The 22,339-nt window shown below is 37.7% G+C and overlaps 1 protein-coding gene across 2 annotated transcripts in view; it reads left to right on the forward strand.

Annotated features, from left to right (window-relative positions):
• Positions 1 to 22,339, forward strand: part of GLRB (glycine receptor beta) — a 69,391-nt gene that overhangs the window by 32,526 nt on the left and 14,526 nt on the right. Inside the window, exons 5-8 of one of the 2 annotated variants that reach the window (XM_060011579.1) lie at positions 12,865 to 13,094; positions 13,202 to 13,284; positions 14,854 to 14,994; positions 20,016 to 20,168. In XM_060011579.1, coding sequence (XP_059867562.1) covers positions 12,865 to 13,094; positions 13,202 to 13,284; positions 14,854 to 14,994; positions 20,016 to 20,168 — 607 coding nt within the window. The remainder of the gene's footprint in view (positions 1 to 12,864; positions 13,095 to 13,201; positions 13,285 to 14,853; positions 14,995 to 20,015; positions 20,169 to 22,339) is intronic. The other variant, XM_060011580.1, reaches the window with a different exon arrangement.

The raw sequence follows: 22,339 nt of genomic DNA on the forward strand, positions 1-22,339 counted from the left end.
AGGTTTGGATTAAAAGCCTAATAGCAATGGTTAGAACACAGTAGAGTTTTTCAGGGAATACCTCAGACCAGAGAAAGAATGATTTTAAATATGTTTTCCTTTATTCTTAGGAGCAGCATAGTATGTTACAAAAGCAATTGTATATTGCATTTAAATGATGACACCTATTTTTATATTAATTAATATAAGAATATAATATATTAATTGTGAGGAGAATGTTATTTATTTTTTATAGAACCATGTCTTTAGCCCTGAGTACTTGATTTTTTTTTAGACAGTGTGTAGATATTTTGGATAATTAAAGATTTTGAACTCAAGTCCAAAATTCACTTGCAGCGACTTTAGTTCACCTAAATGGCTGTATGTCTAATATAGTATAGATCACTAGAAGACAGCTCTGAAATAAAGGACAGACAACCATATATCACTCAGGAGACAAGGATAGCCCTCATTGTTTGAAAATATGACTAGTTTATCTAAGCACTTCACTTAACAAGAGTGAGAAATTTCATTTCAAGGTGAAACTTTGAGGGGATCTATTTGGTCTCTATACTCTTCCCTGTACCCTGTTTTATCTTTCATGGTACCGTTACGCTAATCCCGAAACACCACCATCGAGGTGTTTCAGCCTGTGGGAAACATCCCCAACTCTATCTTGCATTTTAGGACAATGCAGGGATGTTTTTTCTCATTTGCATGAAGGCTACATATGTGTCCCAACTCAGGCAGTACCGTTAATGTACCTGTTCTTTAATGAACATTGAATGCCTCCCAAATATCAGATGCTACACTTCTCTAGGTCCCGTCAGTAGTTACTTAACTGTATCAAGCTGAAAACACGTGGGGGACATAGAAAAGGAGTAAGAACTTTCTTACAGGCTATTTGAGGATTATAACAAAATACTGCGTGATTTCTCACATAATCTTCTCTTGTCCTCCTGCCTGCTCTTCACAGTAGCGAGCCCAAAAGCACCCATTGCTGGGACCAGATCCCACCAGTTTTCAGCAGCATCTTTGTCTCCGCTACTTGCCTCGAACTTCCATCTCTCGTCTGTAATCAGGGCCTCTTACTCTGAGCTACTCCCATTCACCCCGTGCCCCCTTTTCCATCCAGGTCTTTCAGCTCTGTCATGTTTGTTTGTTAAACCAGATCGCTTCTTGACTGTAATGCAAGTATTTTTGTGTCTTTTCCTTTTGATCTCTGATGGACTCTTAACTCCTTAAGTCAGGAAAAATGTATTCAACTTCTTCATTTCCTGTAAAGTGAGGAGACAATAGGCCCTCAGTTAGTGAACACATAAATAATGTCATATTATTAACTAATACCGGTTAAATAAATGAACAAATAAATTCTGCTATTTGTCTAGCAAAAAGTGAGTCCACGTAGCCATAAAGAAATTGGCAAAGCAAATTTAAACAATAGACTCATGTTGAACATTTATTGGGTTAAAAAGCAGAGCAGGGCTTCCCCGGTGGCGCCGTGGTTGAGAGTCCGCCTGCGATGCAGGGGATGCGGGTTTGTGCCCGGTCTGGGAAGATCCCACGTGCCGCGGAGCGGCTGGGCCCGTGAGCCATGGCCGCTGAGCCTGCGCGTCCGGAGCCTGTTGCTCCGCTATGGGAGAGGCCACAATAGTGAGAGAACCACGTACCGCAAAAAAAAAAAAAAAAAAGAGCAAATAATGTTATAATAGTAGAGGGTTAGTTTTAGAGACCTTTATGCGGAGGAACCAAATTATTTATATTTACTGTTTCTTTTGATGAAATAACCTGGCTTTCCCTTTGTGTTGTGAAGATACAGCCTAAAGGTTCAGAATTGGAACCATACTCATCAAATAGACTTAAATGTTCCATTTTATCATAAGTATTATTTTTTGCTTTTGCAGTGTTTATTTCATGCATACCTGTAAGACAGAGTTTTATAGATGTGTGTTTTAAGCCTGTCATATTTTATAGATTTGCTCAGTCTTTCCAAAAACAGACGCCCTAATACCTGGTTGCTTAATAGTTAGGAAAGGTACAAGCTATTCTCGATATAGAGATAACATTAGGATGTCTTCTAAGGGAAAAAAGTGTTATCTAAGACAAGCTTGCTCTTCATTACTTGTTATAGACACCAGTCAGAAATAATAGTGATGACTCAGCAGGGTAACTGAGAGGGTCCACGTGTGGAGAGCAGTTATTTCTTTCTTTTTCCTTCCAATCACCCAGGGTGGGCTTATTTTTTTTCAGCTTCATTGAGGTATAACTGACAGATGAAATCGTAAGAAATTTAAAGTGTATGTGATGATTTGATATGCCTCTATATTGTGAAAGGATTTCCCCCATCAACTTAATTAGCATATCCACATTTATCTCTTTTTTTTTGATGCGAACATTTAAGTTCTATTCCTTTACCAAATTTCAATTACACAATTGTGTTATCAACTACAGTCACCATGTTACACATTAGATCCTCAGACCTTATTCATCTCACAACCTAAAGTTTGCACGTTTTACCAACCTCTCCCTATTTCCCATACCCTGAAATTCCTGGCAATCACTCTCCTACTCTATGAATTCAACGTTGTTTTAAGACTCGACATATAAGTGATACCACGGAGTAATTGTCCTTCTCTGTCTGGCTTATTTTACGTAGCATAATGGTCTCCAGGTTCATCCATATTATTGTAAATGACAGTATTTCCTTCTTTTTTAAGACTCAGTGATATTCCACGATATATGTATATATATACCACATTTTCCTCACTCATTCCTCCATTGGTGGGCACTTAGGTTGTTTCCATGCCTTGGCTATTGTAAATAATGCTGTAGTGAACATGGAAATACATGCATCGCTTCTAGATATCTTGTTTCCTTTGGGTATAGGCCCAGAGATGGGATTGCTGGATATGGTAGTTCTATTTTTAATTTCCTGAGGACTCTCCATATTGTTTTCCATAGCAGCTGTACCAGTTTGCATTCCCACTGATAGTGTACAATTGTTCCCCTTTCTCTACATTCTAACCAGAATTTATCTCTTGTCTTTTAAAAAAAATTTATTGAAGTATAGTTGATTTACAATGTTGTGTTAGATCTCTTGTCTTTTTGAAAATAGCCAGATAGCATATTTCTTAAAAACAAAAGAAAACAAACAAAAAGACGCCTCCAAAAAAAAGAGGTTGGAAAAGCAGAGAGCCTTAGATTTGTCTAAATATAAGATATATGTTCATAGAAACAGTATGATGAATAGTGTGTAAGTTGTGATATCAGACAGGCTTGTGCTGGAATCTGTTGTGTACTTGATGTGTTACACCCTAAAAAGAGTGAAAAAACTATAGAAATAAAGCAACGGTGTTTTGCATGACATAGTAACTCTTAGGAGTGGTTCACTGTTTGGTTGTCATGCATTTGCAAATTAACGTACTGTCAGGATAGAATCTCATCCTAAAGAAAATGAACCATTTATGTTTGTTAGCAGCTTCACTGTACGGTTGTGGTTTTGTTTATGAATGGCCCCCTGGAAATTTCCCCTATAAAGATCTGCTGAAATAAAGGAAGCCCTAAAATTTGGAAGCTTCAGTGTTGCCCAGAGCTTTCCTCTGCAGCTCAGATCTTTCTACTTTAACCGGCAGTTGCTTACTCCAGAAAACATAATGTAGAACACAGAGCTTGGGATGGGCGTAGCGTGAGGAACTGCAGACAGAGGTGGGGCAACTTCTGAAGGAGGAGGGCAGCCCTTTCCTCCAGTGTATGAAGTTCATTACCAAACAAAGAAGCCATCGAGGTGGTACACATTAACACTGCTGTAAGGACATTTTAGCCAATTCTGTTTGGAAAACATGCCTTCCTACTTATTTGTCTTCTAATTCCGAGGCTATTTTTTTTTAACACCTTTATTGGAGTATAATTGCTTTACAGTGGTGTGTTGGTTTCTGCTTTATAACAAAGTGAATCAGCTATAGATATACATATATCCCCATATCTCCTCCCTCTTGTGTCTCCCTCCCACCCTCCCTATCCCACCCCTCTAGGTGGTCACAAAGCACCGAGCTGATCTCCCTGTGCTATGCAGCTGCTTCCCACTAGCTATGGATTTTACATTTGGTAGCGTATAAGGGTAAGCTGGGACGAAGTGAGAGAGTGGCAGGGACATAATTCAGAGGCTAACTCGCTAAACTAAAATCAGTCTCACGTTTGTTCACAAACTGTAACTGTGTAGTGGAAGAAACAACGTCACAGCCATATTATACTCCTTAAGCCCTTCTAACCTCCACGGTTATGTATGTGCTCCTTCAGCTGGTTTCACAATCTCATTTTTGAGCTTCATGGTTCCTATTTCTCATGTCGGTGTGTTCGTTGGCATTCTGCTACCTTCCATTTCTGTAAGACATCGTTGTTAATGCTGTAAGTGATATTTACTGACTTAATAGCAGCATTACCCAAATCATCAAATAAATGTAATCATCCTCACTTGAAGTTGGTACAGCAGTCACTTGTATCAGTTTATATGCTACTGCTGGCGACTACTGAAATAAGACCTTCAAAACAAAAGAGTGGTTTGTTAGAGGCGAGGTGGCGTCTGCTCCATGGTTATACTGAAAATATTTGTTGATTTTTCCATTCAGTTCCAACCTCTGGCTTACATCAGTTGGTTTTTAGAATTGAAAATGTGAACTGTTGCACTTGTGGGGAAAATTAGGTATTAGGTTTATTGTAACGATCTGTACACAGACACTTTGCCTCATCAGAAGTACGTAAGAACTCTTTCATGGAAATAAAAGCCTGATTATACAATCCATTTTCTTTGGTGTAGACACGCTTTGTAATTATATTGAATGATTGTCGCATTACGATCCATGATCCTGCCAAGCTTTCTATGCCTTTGTGCTGCATGACCTTTTCAAGAAGAAAATCATATTTGGGATCAGTTAAAAGAGCTTAATTCTAGTTCTTGGCACTTACTTATCTTTGTTGTTTCAAAACAATTGGATTTTATGTATTTTCTTCTATATGTAACTTTAAATTTCTTTCCTTACAACTTGTCTTAGTTTACTAAGTTACTCTCTATCCTATTTCTCTTAGCGATATTATTCAGAAGCACTGGTGATCAGACATCATAAGTAAGAGGATTGTACAGCTGACCCTTGAACAGCACGTTTCTGAACTGCACGGGTCCACTTTATACAGATTTTTGTCACTATAGGGCCATGTACGTCCTACAGTATTACACGACCTACAGCAGTTGGTTGAATCCATAGATACAGAAGGGCACACAATAAAGTTACACGCGGACTTTTGACTGAGTGGCGTGTCGGCACTACTAACCCTGCGCTGTACGAGGGTCAACTGTCTCAGACAAGAAGGAAGGATGAGAAATGTCCCAGTTTTATCTTCTCCTTCCAAAATTTGTCATTATCAGCTGGTACAGAAAAATTAAATTAATGGTGTAAACAGTGCTATCCAAATATCCTAACCTGTCAAAATGTCATAGAAATTATTTCTTCCCTTCTGTCTTTAACAGAAATATATTGGGCGCTTGCTAGATATCCAGTCCAGCAGACCGCAACTCACGTAGTTTATAGTTTAGGGCGGTCGCATTGTATCACCTAGCAGGCACCCCTAATAAAAGTGGAATGTTGACATAGGTCTAGGAAAATTTAAATATTCGTAGGGTGTGATTAAACAGTATTTAACTAAAAACTCTTAAAAATCACATATTGAGAAAAATAGATAAAGCATAACCTAAGAATTTTTACTGACATTTTGGTAGCTTGCAGTTCTTACATGAAATTTCTAACCTCACTAATAACCAAATTTAAATCCCTTTCACACCAGACTTTATAACAGCTCTGTTGACAGAACTTTAATTATGATGCTGCCGGATGCTATGAGAGTTGATTTTCTTTATTTCCTTGAACGCCATTTTTTTTTATCGTAATGTAAAGAAATCAAATGAGGAAACATCACGTATGTGAGAGTTAGGTAAAAATTACAAGTAACCAGAAGAGGTATCCTAACAACAAAACAGAACATAGATGAACAGTTCTTAATATTAAAATATCATTAATGAAACTAACCATTTTTAATGCCTTCTTGTGAAATGTTTTATTGCCTTGAATAAGTAGTGTAATTTGGGTGTTAATTGGTACTGAAAATCTTGGAGAACATCCATTTTCCAGATCATGACTATTAGTGTGCTATTTGGAATGAATAATGACAGTATTTGTCACCAAGTTCTTTCAAAACAATTAAGTAATTTCCCAGTGATAAAAGAGGTCTGTTTCTGATGGGAAGTTGTTTATTGCAAAATAAATGATAGAGCTATAAGTATAGTGATTGAATAAATGAAAATGAAAATAAATAGGTTTCTAAGTTAGTTATCTAGATACAGAGGCTTTGAAATGCCAATAAGTAGCAATTATTTAGAAATGCCCATAAAGCATGAACCAAAGCATACTAATTAATAATCTTTTATCTTTTAATGAATATTAAGCCAAAGCTATTAATTTAAATTGTGGAATTTTTAAACACTCTTAAAAGACGCATCAGCGTGCTGCAACTTGTATTGAATATAATACTACGTAGCTACATAACTAATAGAAAAGCATCTTGGAAGCACTTTCCTAATGAGCTAATAAGACATAATGACCAAGAATGATACAATGAAGTAACTGATTTCCAGTTTTTCAGTGATACTCATTGTAATACAACTCTGGAGTTCTACTCAGAAATAAAATTTGAAAAAGGATTACAGTAGAGACTCAAAGCTTATGGTATATTGAGCTTACATCAGTGCAGCTGAGAGCAAGAAGAGTTCATTTCAGGAGATGCTCAAAGCAGTTTCAAGATTTGTGACCTAGAAATGGATTACCGTTTAGAATAATCGTAGGTCGATCACAGTACAGAGCAAACCCAATGAATTACGGTATAGGCTTGATTTTTTTTTTTTTTTTTTGAGGCAAAAAGCCTATTCACCTCTATTACCAACATTATAAAAGAATAACAACATTAAGGATATATACTATCCATAATGAGACAAAATATCGATACTTGCTTAGTGCTTAATATAGCCAGATGAACTTTGTGTACTTTACATATGTTTTCTCATTTATTGCTGGTAAAAAGCCTGTGTTGTGGGTATATCATTATTATCTTCATCTTCTAGATAGGCAACGTTGCTCACGTCCTAACTCTCTGTCATCTTGCTTTTATGTGCCACAGTGTTTTGCTGAAATCATCAGTGTCTCCCTCATTTGCTGAAAGTATTCAGTTCGACTGTACTTGACCTCTGGTGGCATTTATTGCTGTGGACCATCTTGAAGCTTTTGACTCTGGTTTGGTGAAATCACATTCTCAGGGCTTTCTTCTTTTTCTCAGACTTCTGAGAAAGCCAGCCCTTTAAATGCTTACCCTCCCTAGGGTTATATTTTCCCCTGCATTCCTTCTCTAGGTAGGAATATTGGACAAACTCTTTCTTAGTCTTGATTTTTTGGGGTAGTGTTTTCAAGGTTCATTCATGTTGTAATATGTATCAGAATGTCATTCCGTTTTATGGCTGAATAATATTCCACGGTGTGTGTATATGTATGTACCACGCTTGTCTATCTGTTCATCAGTTGATGGGCACTTGGATTGTTTCCACCTTTTGATTATTGTGAATAATGCTGCTATGGACGAGGGTGTACAAATATCAGTTGTAGTCTCTTGCTTTTAATTCTTCTGGGCATGTACCTAGGAGTGGAATTGCTGGATCATATGGTAATTCTATACTTAACGTTTTGAGAACAAAGCACAATTTTTAAAAAGTTAAAAACATGAATATTGTAAGGACATGTCAGTGATTTATTTAACTCATTAATGAGGGGACCAGCCAGATAGTAAAGCTGATTCAGTGGAGAATTCAGGAGACTGGAGAGAAAGAATGCTGCAATTAGGTTGCTAAATTAGATATACTTGTTAATGTTCTACAGGGCAGTAAAGGCATACCTTTGGGAGTGTCTGTCCTACCTGACAGAAATCATTTGTAATTTAGTAATCTTCTTGAAATGACATAATTGTACAGAGTCTGGGCCCTAATCTGTAGAAAATGGCAAGTCAAACAAAGTTACATTTTCCTAGAGACTCATACAGCCCTTAGGTGGGCTTGTTAGATAGCATTTAGTGTGATATTGAAAGGGCCATCTTTTTGCCTGTCTCCAAATTTTGGCTAAGCTTTTATTTATTCCCTTTCCTTTTGTTGACATAATTTTTTGCATTTCCTTTTTTTAAGTAGACTTTATTTTTTAGAATAGTTTTAGGTTCGCAGCAAAAATGAGCAGAAAGCGTAGAGAGTTCCTGTCGGCCCCTTACCCCTGGACGTGCAGTCTCCTCCACTGTGGATTTACTCCCCCAAAGTGGTCCTTTGGTTGCAATCGATGACTCTACATGGACACATCATCACCTAAAATCCAGAGTTTAGATTAGGGTTTGCTCTTGGCCTTGTCCATTTGATGGGCTTTGACAAACATATGATGACATGTATCCACCATTATGGTATCAAACAGAAGAATTTCACTGCCCTGGAAAACCACTGTCTTCTGCCTGTTCATTCTTCTCTCCCCCTAACCCCTGGCAACCACTGATCTTTTTACTGTCTCCTTAGTTTTGCCTTTTCCAGAATGCCATTATAGTTGGAATCATACAGTATGCAGCCCTTTCAGATTGGCTTCTCTCACTTAGTCACATACATTTAAGGCTCCTTTATGTCTTTTCATGGCTTGACGGCTCATTTCCTTTTAGTGTCGAATAATATTCCACTGCCTGATGGAGCACAGTTTATTAATCCGTCACCCACTGGAGGACATCTTGGTTGCTTCCAAGTTCTGGCAGTTATAACTAAAGCTACAATAAATACCTATTTGCAGGTTTTTGTGTAGACATAGTTTTCAACTTTTTTGAGTACTTACCAAGGAGTGCAATATGATACGAGTATGTTTAGTTTTGTAAGAAACTGACAAACTGTCTCCCAAAGTAGCTGTCATATTTTGATTCCCAGCAGCAGTGAGAGTTCCTACTGCTCCACACCCTCATTTCCATTTGCTGTTGTCAGTTATTTTTAGTCCCTTATAGTTTCTTTATGACTGCAGGAAACGTGTGTCCAGGTGCAAGCCCTGCAGCAAAGGGTCCCAGGTCCCAGGTCCCAGCCTGTCTCAGACATATAGAATAAAAAGAGGGCTGACTGTAGATTAAAACATTCTTGTATCATTTGTAATTTTGTAATTTTTCACACAGACAGTTTATTTTGTCAAGGTCTCTGATACTATCTAGGGCTTTCATCAGCTTTCAGCTGATTAAAATGCTTTGAACTTAATAAATGATAAATGACATGAATATATTCTGGGATGGTGTGGAAACATTGATTTAGACTTCAAGAAGAATTTAGAAAAATGGACTTCACATGGAAAAACACTATTGCAACTGCTATAAAAATTTTAAAAGAAACATAATTTTGCGATACAGTTTTAGATGAGTTAACCATTCCATTTTGGAAATAGGTGGGAAGTAGAACAGTGCTCCCAAAAGAATGTGTGCCTGTGTGGAGATATCGAGGGGAACTCGACATAATGCAGGCTTAATTCCTGAAGTTCCACCCCAAACATTGTAAGATGGCTTCTTTTTTAATTATGCAAAATATGCTGAAGTTAAAGGTTAGCGTTGCTTTAATTCCTGTCGGATATCTTTCTGATATTAAAAAAATAGTGATATAATGTCTTTAGAAATTAATTACTGAGAAGCAAAATGTAGTTGCTTGGGTCTAGATAAAGAATACCAATGAGATCTTAATATTTCTATCTCTACACATATTTCTCACCCTCTTCAAAGTAATAAAACCTAATATTAGGCTAAAACAAAGCATCCAGTTTTAGAAGCCACACTGGTAAGGTTGCTTGGGAGTTGTGCCCAAATAATTTGATACCGAAAGAGTCTTGTCAGTATATGGCAGTGCCTCATTTATTTTTTTATCCAGCCCCCTGTTTCTGGAGAGGATTTACAGTGTATAATAATAACAAAAATACAGTGAAGGAATTGAAACAGTACTAAATGTGTAAGAGCCATACCATGACAGTCATACCAGGATGTGAGCTATACATGAATTCAATTAGCTGCAGGGTTTAGCTTTCAGTTCCCTAGCTGCCAGACAGAAAGGAAACACGACAATAAGCTTACCTGGTACTTCCCAGTAACAGGAAGCATTTATGAGCACCAAGAGACCATTTGCACAGTATAAACTTCCAAAAATAGTCATATTTTTGTAAGGCACTTAGGCCAAATATGGCTAGCACGTAGTAAATACCTCTACAAAGGTATTATAGTCATATATGGATGAGCAAATGAAAAATTAAAGAAAAATTCATCTTCAGTATTTTCATGTCATGGTTCTTGACCAAAATAAGGGACCATAGCTTTAATAATAAGCTTATGAAAGATACATCGGCAACCTCATCTGACCCTTAGGACACAGTATTTTATCATAATACCGTGAATGCGTATTTCAAATACCACAGCTTAAAGATGTAGTGTTTGATGATTTACCTGGATAAGAAACAGTAGTTATACGAGGGTAATAGAACAGCTTTGACTGTATATAATTTTAGAATACCAGTCATTTTGGCCGATCATTACAGGAAAGCTTTTTAGCAAATAATTTGGAATTGGATACTGTTAAGTGCGCAAAGTAATGGCAAGTGTACTCAACCATGTGCTTTCGCGAAGCTAGCATACTAGGAATTTTATTTGAAAATGATCAGATCTATGGTATATTTCTTCTTAAGCTGGGGGCCATGCATGTTTTTCTGGGATGAGAAAAACTTTGGTCAGGAAGCAGCATTGTGGCCACTGGAAGGCTTACCAGCTGATAGGCCTATGTCCTGGACATGTTTTGAGCTAATTTCTTTAGCTGTCACAATCAGATATGAGGTAACCACTTAAGTCCCATTATGAATTGTAAGATATGTGTATATTTGACAAAAAGTTAATGGAGCTGTGTAGTGCAGGTCTTCATCTTCCAGGGTCCTAGGTCTCCTTCACGTCCTCCTTGATTCCATGTTCGTTTGATTAGGAAAATGTTATTTTTGTTTTCCCTGCCAGTGGTACAGATATGTTCAGTGCCAGCTTACATAATTCTTAATTTATTTGACTTTTGCACTTCAAGACCATCTGCGTATGATTTTTAACAACCAATTTATATTATGTGTTGAAGTTTATTTATTTATTAAACATGTATTTAATTGAAGTATAGTTGATTTACAATGTGTTGCAGTTTTTATAAACATCAAGTTTAGCTGTTAGATGTAGGTAAGTTAAATCTTACTTCACTGTCTGTAGTTCAGGAAATATCTATTATCAATATGTGCCTTACCCTCCTCTGATTACTATTATGGAATCTGAACATCGTAGGAGAGAGACAGTGAATTCCTCAAATTTTCCTAGTCACTGCGCATTGCTTATTTTATATTTTATACATAAATAAAATGTGCGCATTTATGTTTCATATAAATATGTTAGGTCTTATTATTTAAAGAAAGAAAATCTATCATCTCTTCCTATTTAAATATTTGGATTTTGATTTGAAGTTTATGCTCTGATTCATTTTGATCATGTCAAAAGGCCATGGATAATAGTATTTTGTGAATTTTGAATGGTTGAAAATAAGGGTGCTGAAGCCCAATGTCATTTATGCCTTGAGCACTTTGGTGCATATTCTGAGTTCAGCATATAAAATTAAAATAAAAAAGCCTGAGCATCATGCCACCATGCTGCTTTGGACTGTATGTACCCCAGTAACCCAATGTGTGGTAGAACCTCATTTCACTGGCAAATATAAAATGTATTAAGGTATTAAACAATGTTTCCAGGTTCATCTATTCTTAGAATATACATGTCTTGATATAATCCAACTTTTACAAACTTTTACAATTAAAACTTTGGAGATAGGCAAAAAACTGAAGAAAAAGAATCAGCTGTTTCGTGGATTTCAAAACCTTTTCCTACTGGAGTTGAATATAACATTTACACATGTTTCATGTACTCTCATCTGGCAAAATCCAAATGTTATTTGACTACCTCTGTATAACCATTTACATGTATGAGTAGGCAAGGATCATTTTTCCTTTTCTTCCTCAAGTATATATATAAAGTATGTGTTTTAAACATATATGGAGTTTTATTTTATTTTTATTGATGTACAGTTGATTTACAGTGTTGTGTTAGTTTCTGCTGTACAGCAAAGTGATTTAGTTACACTTATATACACATTCTTTTAAAAATTCTTTTACACGGTGGTTTATCCCAGGCTACTGAATGTAGTTCCCTGTGCTCTGCAGTAGGACCTTGTTGTTTATCCATCCTATGGATAAACAGCTTCCATCTGCACACCCCAAACTCCCAATCCTTCCCTCCCGAACCCCCTTGTAGCTTTATATACATATAAATTATTTCTGTAGTTTGCTACTTAGTAAGATACAAGTGAAATATTTTCTCTTGGCTTCTTATCTATTTTTAATGAAAATGTATCCTACTTTTGGGGAAAGAATAATGGCAGTATTTAGCAGTTCCTGTGCTTTTTTGACAATACCCACTAACCCCCTGGTATAATTGGTGTTTGTATTACAGTAAAGCAATTATTGGTAAAGTTCTATGACGACGTTTGAACTCGCAAGCGCTAAGAGGATGTCTGTAGAGAGTCTTAGAAAGACACGAGGGGCTTTTTATACCCAGCTATTGTGATCCTTGTTAATGTTGGAAGAGCAAACGTATTTGTGCTGCTAACGATTGAACCCTTTTTATCCTGGTGCTGAACGCATTCTTAAAAATGGCAGTAAACACACGCACACGTAATTTTCCCAGGATTATAGAGTCAACATCTTCCTGAGACAGAAGTGGAACGACCCCAGACTGAAGCTGCCTAGCGATTTCCGGGGCTCAGATGCCCTGACGGTGGACCCCACGATGTACAAGTGTCTGTGGAAACCTGATTTATTTTTTGCAAATGAAAAAAGTGCCAATTTCCATGATGTAACCCAGGAAAATATCCTCCTCTTTATTTTTCGGGATGGAGATGTCCTCGTCAGCATGAGGTACTCTTTTCTCTCTAATATTTGTAGATTCATATTTTCCTTTAAAAATCAGTGTATCACGGAGACATGTGTTAAACAACTTCTAAGACGTCTGTTTCTGCTTTCAGGCTATCTATTACTCTTTCGTGCCCTTTGGACTTGACCTTGTTTCCCATGGATACACAACGTTGCAAGATGCAACTTGAGAGCTGTATGTAAATGAGACCCTAAGTCACCATAGGGATAAAAATGCTTAAAATTTCTAGGCAATACATGCTACTAATATCTTAGATAATAACGGTGAAACTAATGCTTTTGATTCCAAATAGACGTTAGAATAAGTTATTTAGGGAAATTATAGTTCTCCTTTTACTGTATTAATTTGTATACTAAGATAGATGAATTCTTTTGTTACCAGTTGATTTCAGTTGAGTTGCCGTAGGTGTAGGTGTGTACCCTTCTAACTTATTCCAGTTGCCACCTGCATTTGAGTTAGTAATATAGACAAGGTAAAGGAGAAAATGATGTCCTAATAACTCTTCTAATGCTAAAACCACATTTTTCAGAGCAGAAAATTTGGAAAACATTGAAAAATATTATCTAAATCCTACCAAGCATTCATTTTCTATGGATCTATAAAAAAAAATCTTTTACAAAGTTGGATTTCAGATTTTCTCTATTTCTAGAATCATGTATTTTTCAGTTTCTAAAAGAGGTACCAGGTGTAGTCATTGAAATGCTTATCTCTAAAATATATTTATTAATTAATTTGCTATGAAGCTTGTCATGTGAAAATCAAAGTAGGAAATAAAACTTGAAAAACTAACACTAATGGAAGGACTCTTCAGCCTGAATACCCATATACTGTGACCTGTTCCTACACCTTATAAAATGTAGGTGATTGCTTGATGACGTGCTTTAAAGTCACTTAGTGGTTACTTCTTGTTGTTGTTTAATTTACTGAAGCTGGATCCTAAATTTGAACAATATTTTTTGCTTTCTAACTATCATGTGAGATTCTGCAGATATAAATGTATGTAGGTACACGTCTGTGTGTGTATTGTATGTACGTGTGCCTGTGTGTCCATATGCATCTTTTATAAATACTTCCACATGTGTATATACCTTCAATTCTATTACTAGATACACTAAAGTACGGCTTTAAAAAACATAGGCGTGTAAGAGTTGAACGGTAGGCTACAACATGCTGTAAACCCATGGGGCCCTTGAGTTGTAGCCAGGTTACCTAAGCCCACAATGTGGGTTCCAGGAGGCTCTAGTGATGGAGTGATGTCCATTTGAGGGGCTGTTTTATTGCTCTCCTCTGGCCATGCAACTCCTCTAGGGAAGTTGGTAGTGAATTCTTCAAAAAAACCCATTTTGGTGCTTAAGTTTCTTTAAAAATCTCCAGGTAGCATATTGCATGATTGTAAACGTGTACATTCAGAAAGCTGGTATCACTTATTTGCTACTTTTTCATTGATGACGGTTCGGAATTCTGACATAGACAGATGTACTACTGTTCATGCCCCCCGAGGATTTTTACCATCTGTGATATGCTGATTATTTTAGCTTGTTCTTTCTTTAAGCCAATTATCTGTAACTTGTGCTAATATTTTTATTAGTGGCCATAGATTTTACGTCTTTACATTTCTAACAAAAGTTTCATAAAAGGGCCTATTGTTTTACCATTTCTGTGTTTAATATCTGGATGTTAAAATGTTAAAGAAGTGTCCATAATTATATTTCAAACTAATATTTTATTTCCTTTTGTTTACAGTTGGTTACACAACTGATGACTTACGATTTATCTGGCAGTCAGGGGATCCTGTTCAATTAGAAAAGATTGCCTTGCCTCAATTTGATATTAAAAAGGAAGATATTGAATATGGTAACTGTACAAAATACTACAAAGGCACTGGTAAGTAATAGTCTTTAAATTAAACAAAACTAAGTCTTATTTCAAAGATTTGTTTCGATATTAAAATATGCTAGGGACAGAACAGAGAAAACTAGTTAAAAAATAAATTCAGTATTTATAAACATTATATCTATATGTTGATACATTTAAATCTTTCATAAAATGACATCCACTAAAGTTAAAATTTATTTTATCACTAGATAGTTTTGCTTTTCTCTATGTAATTCCGGATAACAAGAGGTTTTCAACGTTTTATTTTATATGAACTCTCCAGGCAGTGGTTTTCTTAGATGTTGCCTAGAAATTCTGCTCTGACAGGATTCATATTAGGGCCAAACGTTATGGATATAAACAATGTAACCCATATATATTCGTCTGCTGTCTTTGGGGCGGTTTTTCATTGTTGGTTGACCCATTTTCTTAATTTTCAAAAAGTTTGATCTTTATGCTGTGCAGGAAACAGTAAACACATGAAATAATTGGACATGAGTAAAAATTTGCCGTATAATATTCTTGATCTAGGTTATGGAACGGCCAGTTATGAAAGCTCAACAAATTAACCTCACGCATTAAATCACGTCAAGCTTTACAGAAATGAAAATACAGTACTCACTGATCAATACTTTCGTAATATGGTTAGTATTCAACCTTTGAGTCTCCTCTAGAGGTTATAGGTTATTGAAGGCTCTAGATGTTAAATATAGTGCTATTTTCCTCAGCAATATAAATAAAAAGGTGAATGACTTTTGACCAGTACATTCACACTAATAATCAGTCTAACTTATAAATTATCACAAAATTCTAATTCTGTATCAGGATGTAAATCATGACAAAGATATTCAGGAATAGATGTAATTAAAGTTTAAGTTTATTGCAACATTTATGTTGACTTTGCAAAAATAAAAACGTGTAGAGTAATTGTGGAAAATTTACTGAGATGAGATGTTTGAGCTGAAATGCTGCATCGTGACCTCATCAAGGACAAGGTATGATTTAAAACATACCTGTTGATTAGAATAAAAGATAGAGTGAATAGTTGCACATCTACGTTGTTGTAATAATAGATACAACACGGGCCAACTTAGACATAACGTTAGTTTAAGCATCTGTTGTCATTGACCTTCAATTAAATTAACAGATTATGTAACATTTATATATAAATAGTCCCTTCTCTTGTAGAGCTTATAGTATTTTAGGACAAGAGACAAAATAAGCAAATACACTGCTGAAAGAATTATCAAAATTTTTAATGGAAAAACAGAGCTCTTAAAAATTTGACCATCAAAGTACTCCGTGAAGAAATCGTAGATACCTTGATTGTCAGATGTGGAAGTGATCGGTCGGCTAATGCTGAGTCAGCTCTTCTGTTGAACACATAAAATAACTGAGATGCAGGGTCAACGACTTCCTGAATGTCAAGGGCAAATCAGTGTCAGCTGTAACCTGGGCACAGTCATTCTCCTCTCTGTGACTCATGCAAATTGAGACTGACTACAGTTTTCAGGGATTTCTCACCTAGTAATGGAAAAAATAAACTTGAAAGCCAAGAGAAGTTTTTTGGAGGATTGATGTACAGAAACATTTACTAGATGGCTTTTTGAGTTCTTGCTATCTGTCAGGCATTGCTTTAAGCACTTTGCAGGAATTCTATCATTTAATCCTCACAACAATCCTGTGAGTTCAGTGAGTGCTATTATATTTGGAAAATAGTTACCCACATCCAGATTATATGATTAACATTTCAAAATGAGTAGTCTCTAAATTGTTTGAGAAACTTGAAATAGAGTTTACTGAAGTTTTTTAAACTTCATCTAGAGATGAAAAATAAAACCAGTAATTTTATTTCTAATTTTATGTAGTATAAAATCATGTAATAGTATTGAAAATCATGGGGTTATTCATTTTTTCACCTTTAAGCCCTGAACTTAAAATGTCTCGGGACTTCCCTGGAGGTCCAGTGGTTAAGATTTCACCTTCCAGTGCAGGGGATGCGGGTTCGATCCCTGGTCGTGGAGCTAAGATCTCACATGCCTCGTGGCCAAAAGAACAGAACATAAAACAGAAGCAATATTGTAACAAATTCAATAAAGACTTTAAAAATGGTCCACATCAAAACAATCTTAACAAAAAAGAAGCCTCTACTTGGGGACTCAGCAGTGAATAAAGGACAGATCCCTGCTGTTTTATAGATCCATATTCTTACATGGCAAGCAAGTAAAGTAAATATAATTCTTTTAGTCCTAAGAAGGAAATAAGAGGGTGTGCTGTGGTAGAGAGTATTTGGGTATATACACAAGATTTACGATAAGTAAATCTTTCATAGATTTTTGTGTGTGTGTGGTATTTATTTTTTGAGTTATCATAAATAAGTCGCTTATATCTCATTAGATACAGAAAATAAGAAAAAACTCATGGCTAACATAATAATAATTGGCACTATATTTCAGTAAACATGCTTTGTCAGTATTTATATGAATCAGTATATGGATATAAGAAAAACATTTTAATGTTTGGATAATACTTAGAAATGTATCTAGGAAAATAGAACATCCAAAATATATGAAATGCTTAACAGTGCAGAATACTGGAAAAGATACAGAAAGCAATGTATAAAATGATGGCCAATATTTTCTTTAATTTGTACAAAATTATCCGAAATGGTGATTTGGCTTTAACTTTATTAAAAATTAGGGTTTTATTTATAATAGTAGAAATTACACAGGTGGAGAAATATATGGGTACACAAGTATAGAAAAATCTTTAAATTGGAAGCCTGAGTGAATAATAATCAAATAAAAGCTCACAGGAAATAGAAAGTAAATTGAATTTGCCAGTGAGCATTTATACCCATTAGCTGCCCACCTGCCCCTCATAAATGTAACAGTACCAGGAAATCAAAAAAGATCAAGGGATGTTTCTCATAAAAGTTTATGGAGCAAACCACTATGACATCCAGGCGTATATTTTACTGCTAAATGCATCCACGGCTTGGGAAGCTCCCCGGGGGGTGGCTTCAGATGAAGCAATCGGTTACTAGGCTGTCATCTAAATGTGGTGGATGGGATGCGCAAATGCATTGGAAAGTGAGCAACTTTATAGAAAATTGTTATAATCCTTGTGACAACCTAGGCTGCTAAAGATACATAATAAGCACATATGTGTTATTCCCCATTTCACAGGCACTAGGTGAGTGTAAAGTTACCTTGAGGGAGTGACACTCTTAGAAAGCAAGGTACTGCAGAACCGCGTGTAGGAAACGCTGTGGGCCTCCTTAATTGCAGCAAATGCGCTTATGAAAGATTATGGTTTGGAAGTTTTGCACATGGTTGTTAGTTGGAAGCATATGTTCTCATTTGTCCAGGCAGGAAGTTGAGATAAGAGGTGGGCACTGAAAAGGGAGGGGGATTTTCCATCGTTTTGCCTTTCATATCTTTTTAGGACCTGTGCACCATTTAAATGAATTGCCTAGTTTTAATGAACTTAAAATTTAAAAAAGACAACACTCTGCATTGCTTGTCTGCCGCTCCGCGGCATGTGGGATCTTCCCGGACCAGGGCAGGAGTCCGTGTCCCCTGCATCGGCATGCGGACTCCCAACCACTGCGCCACCAGGGAAGCCCATGCTTGTCTTTTTTTGATATAATATGGAAACATTTGGCATAATTAGAATTTACTTCAGTTCAAATCAACTATTTATTTTTGTTACAGATTAGCCCTAACATCTTTCTAATCCCTCCGAGGTATCAATGATTATTGGGAAAAGGATAGATTTCTAATCTAAGCTATTTGATAAAGGGATGAGAATAGCCATTCTTTGAAAGACCCTATTTGTGTGCAATTACTGCTCTAGATACTATTAATGAATAAATATGAAGATTATTCTAGCATCAGAAATATATACCTTCTTCCCAACTCGGAAAACTAGATAAGTACAACTTTTTAAACTAAAACACAGTAAAAAGGTAATTTTGTCTTTTTCCCCCATAATTATTTTATTTATGCACTGCCCATTCATTTGTCTCAGCATTTTTAAATAATTATGTACAGTTTAAGCTGAACGCAACTGAAGATATTTTAACGTTTTGGAATTCATGCATACCCTTCCTTTTGTTGAATGGGAAATGACATTTTTATCTCAATTGAACATTTTAAAAATTCATCTCAAACATCTGGAAACGTCTCTTGTATGCCAGTGCTGGGAGGCTATTTGTGTCACTTATTTTCTTTCTCCAGTCAGCAAAGGCTATTATGAGGCTGCCCATAATTTGTGATTAATTTGAGAGACTACTTGACATCATGGCAGTCCTAGAATGATGTGTAAGGGCAACGTCTGCTTTAATCTCAGCCTGTGAAAGTGAAGCCCTTTCCCTCGATTCCAGAACATTTGAGGTCCTGGAGTGGAACCAGGGGAGACTTGGTTGGGATGTCCGATGTTTGCCTTTACAAACTTTTACCTGCATGGACTGGGAACACTCACTTACCCTGCTCGTGTTTACCTCCAAGACTGTCTGCACATTTCATGCGTAAATGTGCGTATGAGTTCTGGTAGACGGTCATCCCTTCCAGATAAGAAGTGGTCCACGTGGCTGAAAATTATACTGACAACGTGTAATCCAGGCATGTTTCTTTTTAGACTTGCTCTGCTCTGATTTGATGCTCCCGGTGGCTTCTTTAGATCTTTTGCTCCCAGAGGACCCAAGGATAATGGGAAGTTTAAGTCACTGCAAAATCTCGGAGCAAAGACTTAAAAGCCGGGACTGGCCATCCCAGAGCAGCACATGGTGTCTGTTTGTCAATCTCATAATGAAGTCGCAAGAGGTCGGGTGAAACAGGTCTCATCATGCCGTCCTCTTAGATCACGTAAAGGATACATATTTACAGAACCAGCCCCCATCCTTTTTACGTGGAGTTCACTTTATGAAGTTGCCTCAAGCAGGAGCGACCTGTAATTTCCGGGCACGATGTGATTTTGCGGTGGGATGTTGCGGGAGTGTCACTCTTGCCCGTGTCTGTTGCTGGCAGGGTACTACACGTGCGTGGAGGTCATCTTCACCCTGAGGCGGCAGGTGGGCTTCTACATGATGGGCGTCTACGCCCCAACCCTGCTCATCGTGGTTCTGTCCTGGCTGTCTTTCTGGATCAACCCCGACGCCAGTGCTGCCAGAGTGCCCCTGGGTAACGTGTTCCAGCCTCTCTCGGGGGGTCGCGAGTGCGCTGCATCTTTATAGAAATGACTGTATAATTTTGAAATTATACCAAATGATTTTGAGACAGTGAGTTTTGGAATTGATGGCAACCTTTTTTCTTTTTTTTTCAGACTTCCTTCAGTCCTTGACATTGAACTAGATTTTCTCCGTGTTTATGCATTCTATAATTAAACTAAGTTTTCTCTTTTTATGTCCTTGGGGTATTTTAAGCAGTTAATCCATCCTACTTTGACGCTCATGAAATAATTATTAATAAGCGATTTTCACGGATAACGGAAGGCTAAAATCCCCAGTGGTGCCAAGCTTAAAAACAAATGACTATTTGGATAGAAATCTTTCTAAATCTTATACTGTCTCATACTGTTCATCAGGGAATATGTAATAGAATTTATCTTTTAAACATGACTTTGCATCATTTTCCTAAACACTAGTTATTGTGTGCTGTACCACCAAGAGAGGCTAGAGAGAGGAAGGGCTGGTTAGGCCACGCTCTCCAGTTTGTGATGTTTAATGCTCTGTGACATAGAAACACCAATAGCCAGACTTGAAAATTCTGTCTCTATAGGGCTTAAATAGTCTCGGTTGGGGAAATAATCGAGAGCCTTTCTTTCTTTTTTTTTTTTTTTAAGTTAATTCATTTATTTATGGCTGTGTTGGGTCTTCGTTGCTGCACACGGGCTTTCTCTAGTTGCGGCGAGCGGGGGCTATTCTTCGTTGTGGTGCATGGGTTTCTCATTGCGGTGGCTTCTCCTGTTGCGGGACACGGGCTCTAAGCACGCACGCTTCAGTAGCTGTGACACGTGGGCTCAGTAGTTGTGGCTCGCGGGCTTAGTTGCTCCGCGGCACGTGGGATCTTCCCGGACCAGGGCTCGAACCCGTGTCCCCTGCATTGGCAGGCAGATTCTTAACCACTGTGCCACCAGGGAAGCCCTGATTCTGCTTTCTTAAATCCCACATGCAAGACATCTTGTAGATGGTATTTAAGGCGATGAGTGGAGTGTAGGTAGAAGAATCTCAGGGCTAAAGCCTTGGGATTGAGAAGATGAGGAGCAATCTATGTGATGTGGTTTCCTAGAATCCTGCCAAGTGGAGAAGGTGTGTCCAGGCCAGGAGAGTGACCAGCCAGCTGCTTGTAGGTCAAGGTTAGGGCTAAAGATTGCCCTTGGCTTTAGCAGCCTAGGGGGTCCCTGGGATCCAGAAGAGAGACAGTCTCCATGGAGTGAGGAGAAGCGGGAAGCCTGGTCGGAGTGACTCAGGAGAACGCAGGAGAGGGACCTAGAGCCCTCGGTGTAAACGTCCTGTTGGAGGTCTAGCTGCCCACAGGAGGGGAGGGTGGGGAGATAGCCAGCGGGGATGGGAGCTGAGAGGTTTCTTGGTTTTGTTTTTCTAAGGGGCACAATCCACACACGTTTATTTTTGGTGGAAAACAACCGGTAGTGAAGGAAACAATGAGAGTGGGTAGAAGTGCAGGAGCAGTGAGAGGGGATGGGAGGTAGGAGACGAGGGATTGGCCTTTGCTAGAACACAGTGGATTTGTCCACGGGGTCAGCAAACTCCTTTGGCGACAGTTTGAATAGCAAACATTTGAGGTTTCTGCTGAAACCCCGAAATCCGCCGTCATAGCGCTAAAGCAGCCTTAGACAATACATAGCTGAAGAGGTGTGGATATGTCCTAGTAAAACTGTATTTATAAAAACAGGCGGTGGGTCAGATGTGCCTGGTGCATCGGGTTGACTGACTGCTGGTCTGTAGCGTCAGGAGAGAAGGCAGAGCTGATGGGCACACGGCGAGATGCGAGGGCAGACGTGGTCATGGGGGCTAGCCTCTGATTTTGTTTTCTTAGTGAAATGGGAAGCCAGGTCATGAGTCGCAAGGGTGATGGGGAAAAGCACTGTGGTTCTGAAGGGAGAGGGACTGGTGAAGGGACTGGGGAAATACACCCTGATTACCTGGTAGGATCGCGGACCTCTGGAGGTCAGTGGTGGTAAATTGAAAGTGGGATCAGTCCACATGTTGACTCATGAAAAGAAAACTAGGGACATGTTTAGGTTTTTGAGATTTATATGTGCTGTTGCGTGTGTTAATGTTTGGTTCTATCTTATTGCCGAGTAGCATTTCATAGTATGGCTACACCACCGT

Source organism: Delphinus delphis, chromosome 5 (assembly GCF_949987515.2).
Source record: "Delphinus delphis chromosome 5, mDelDel1.2, whole genome shotgun sequence".
Lineage (NCBI taxonomy): Eukaryota > Metazoa > Chordata > Mammalia > Artiodactyla > Delphinidae > Delphinus > Delphinus delphis.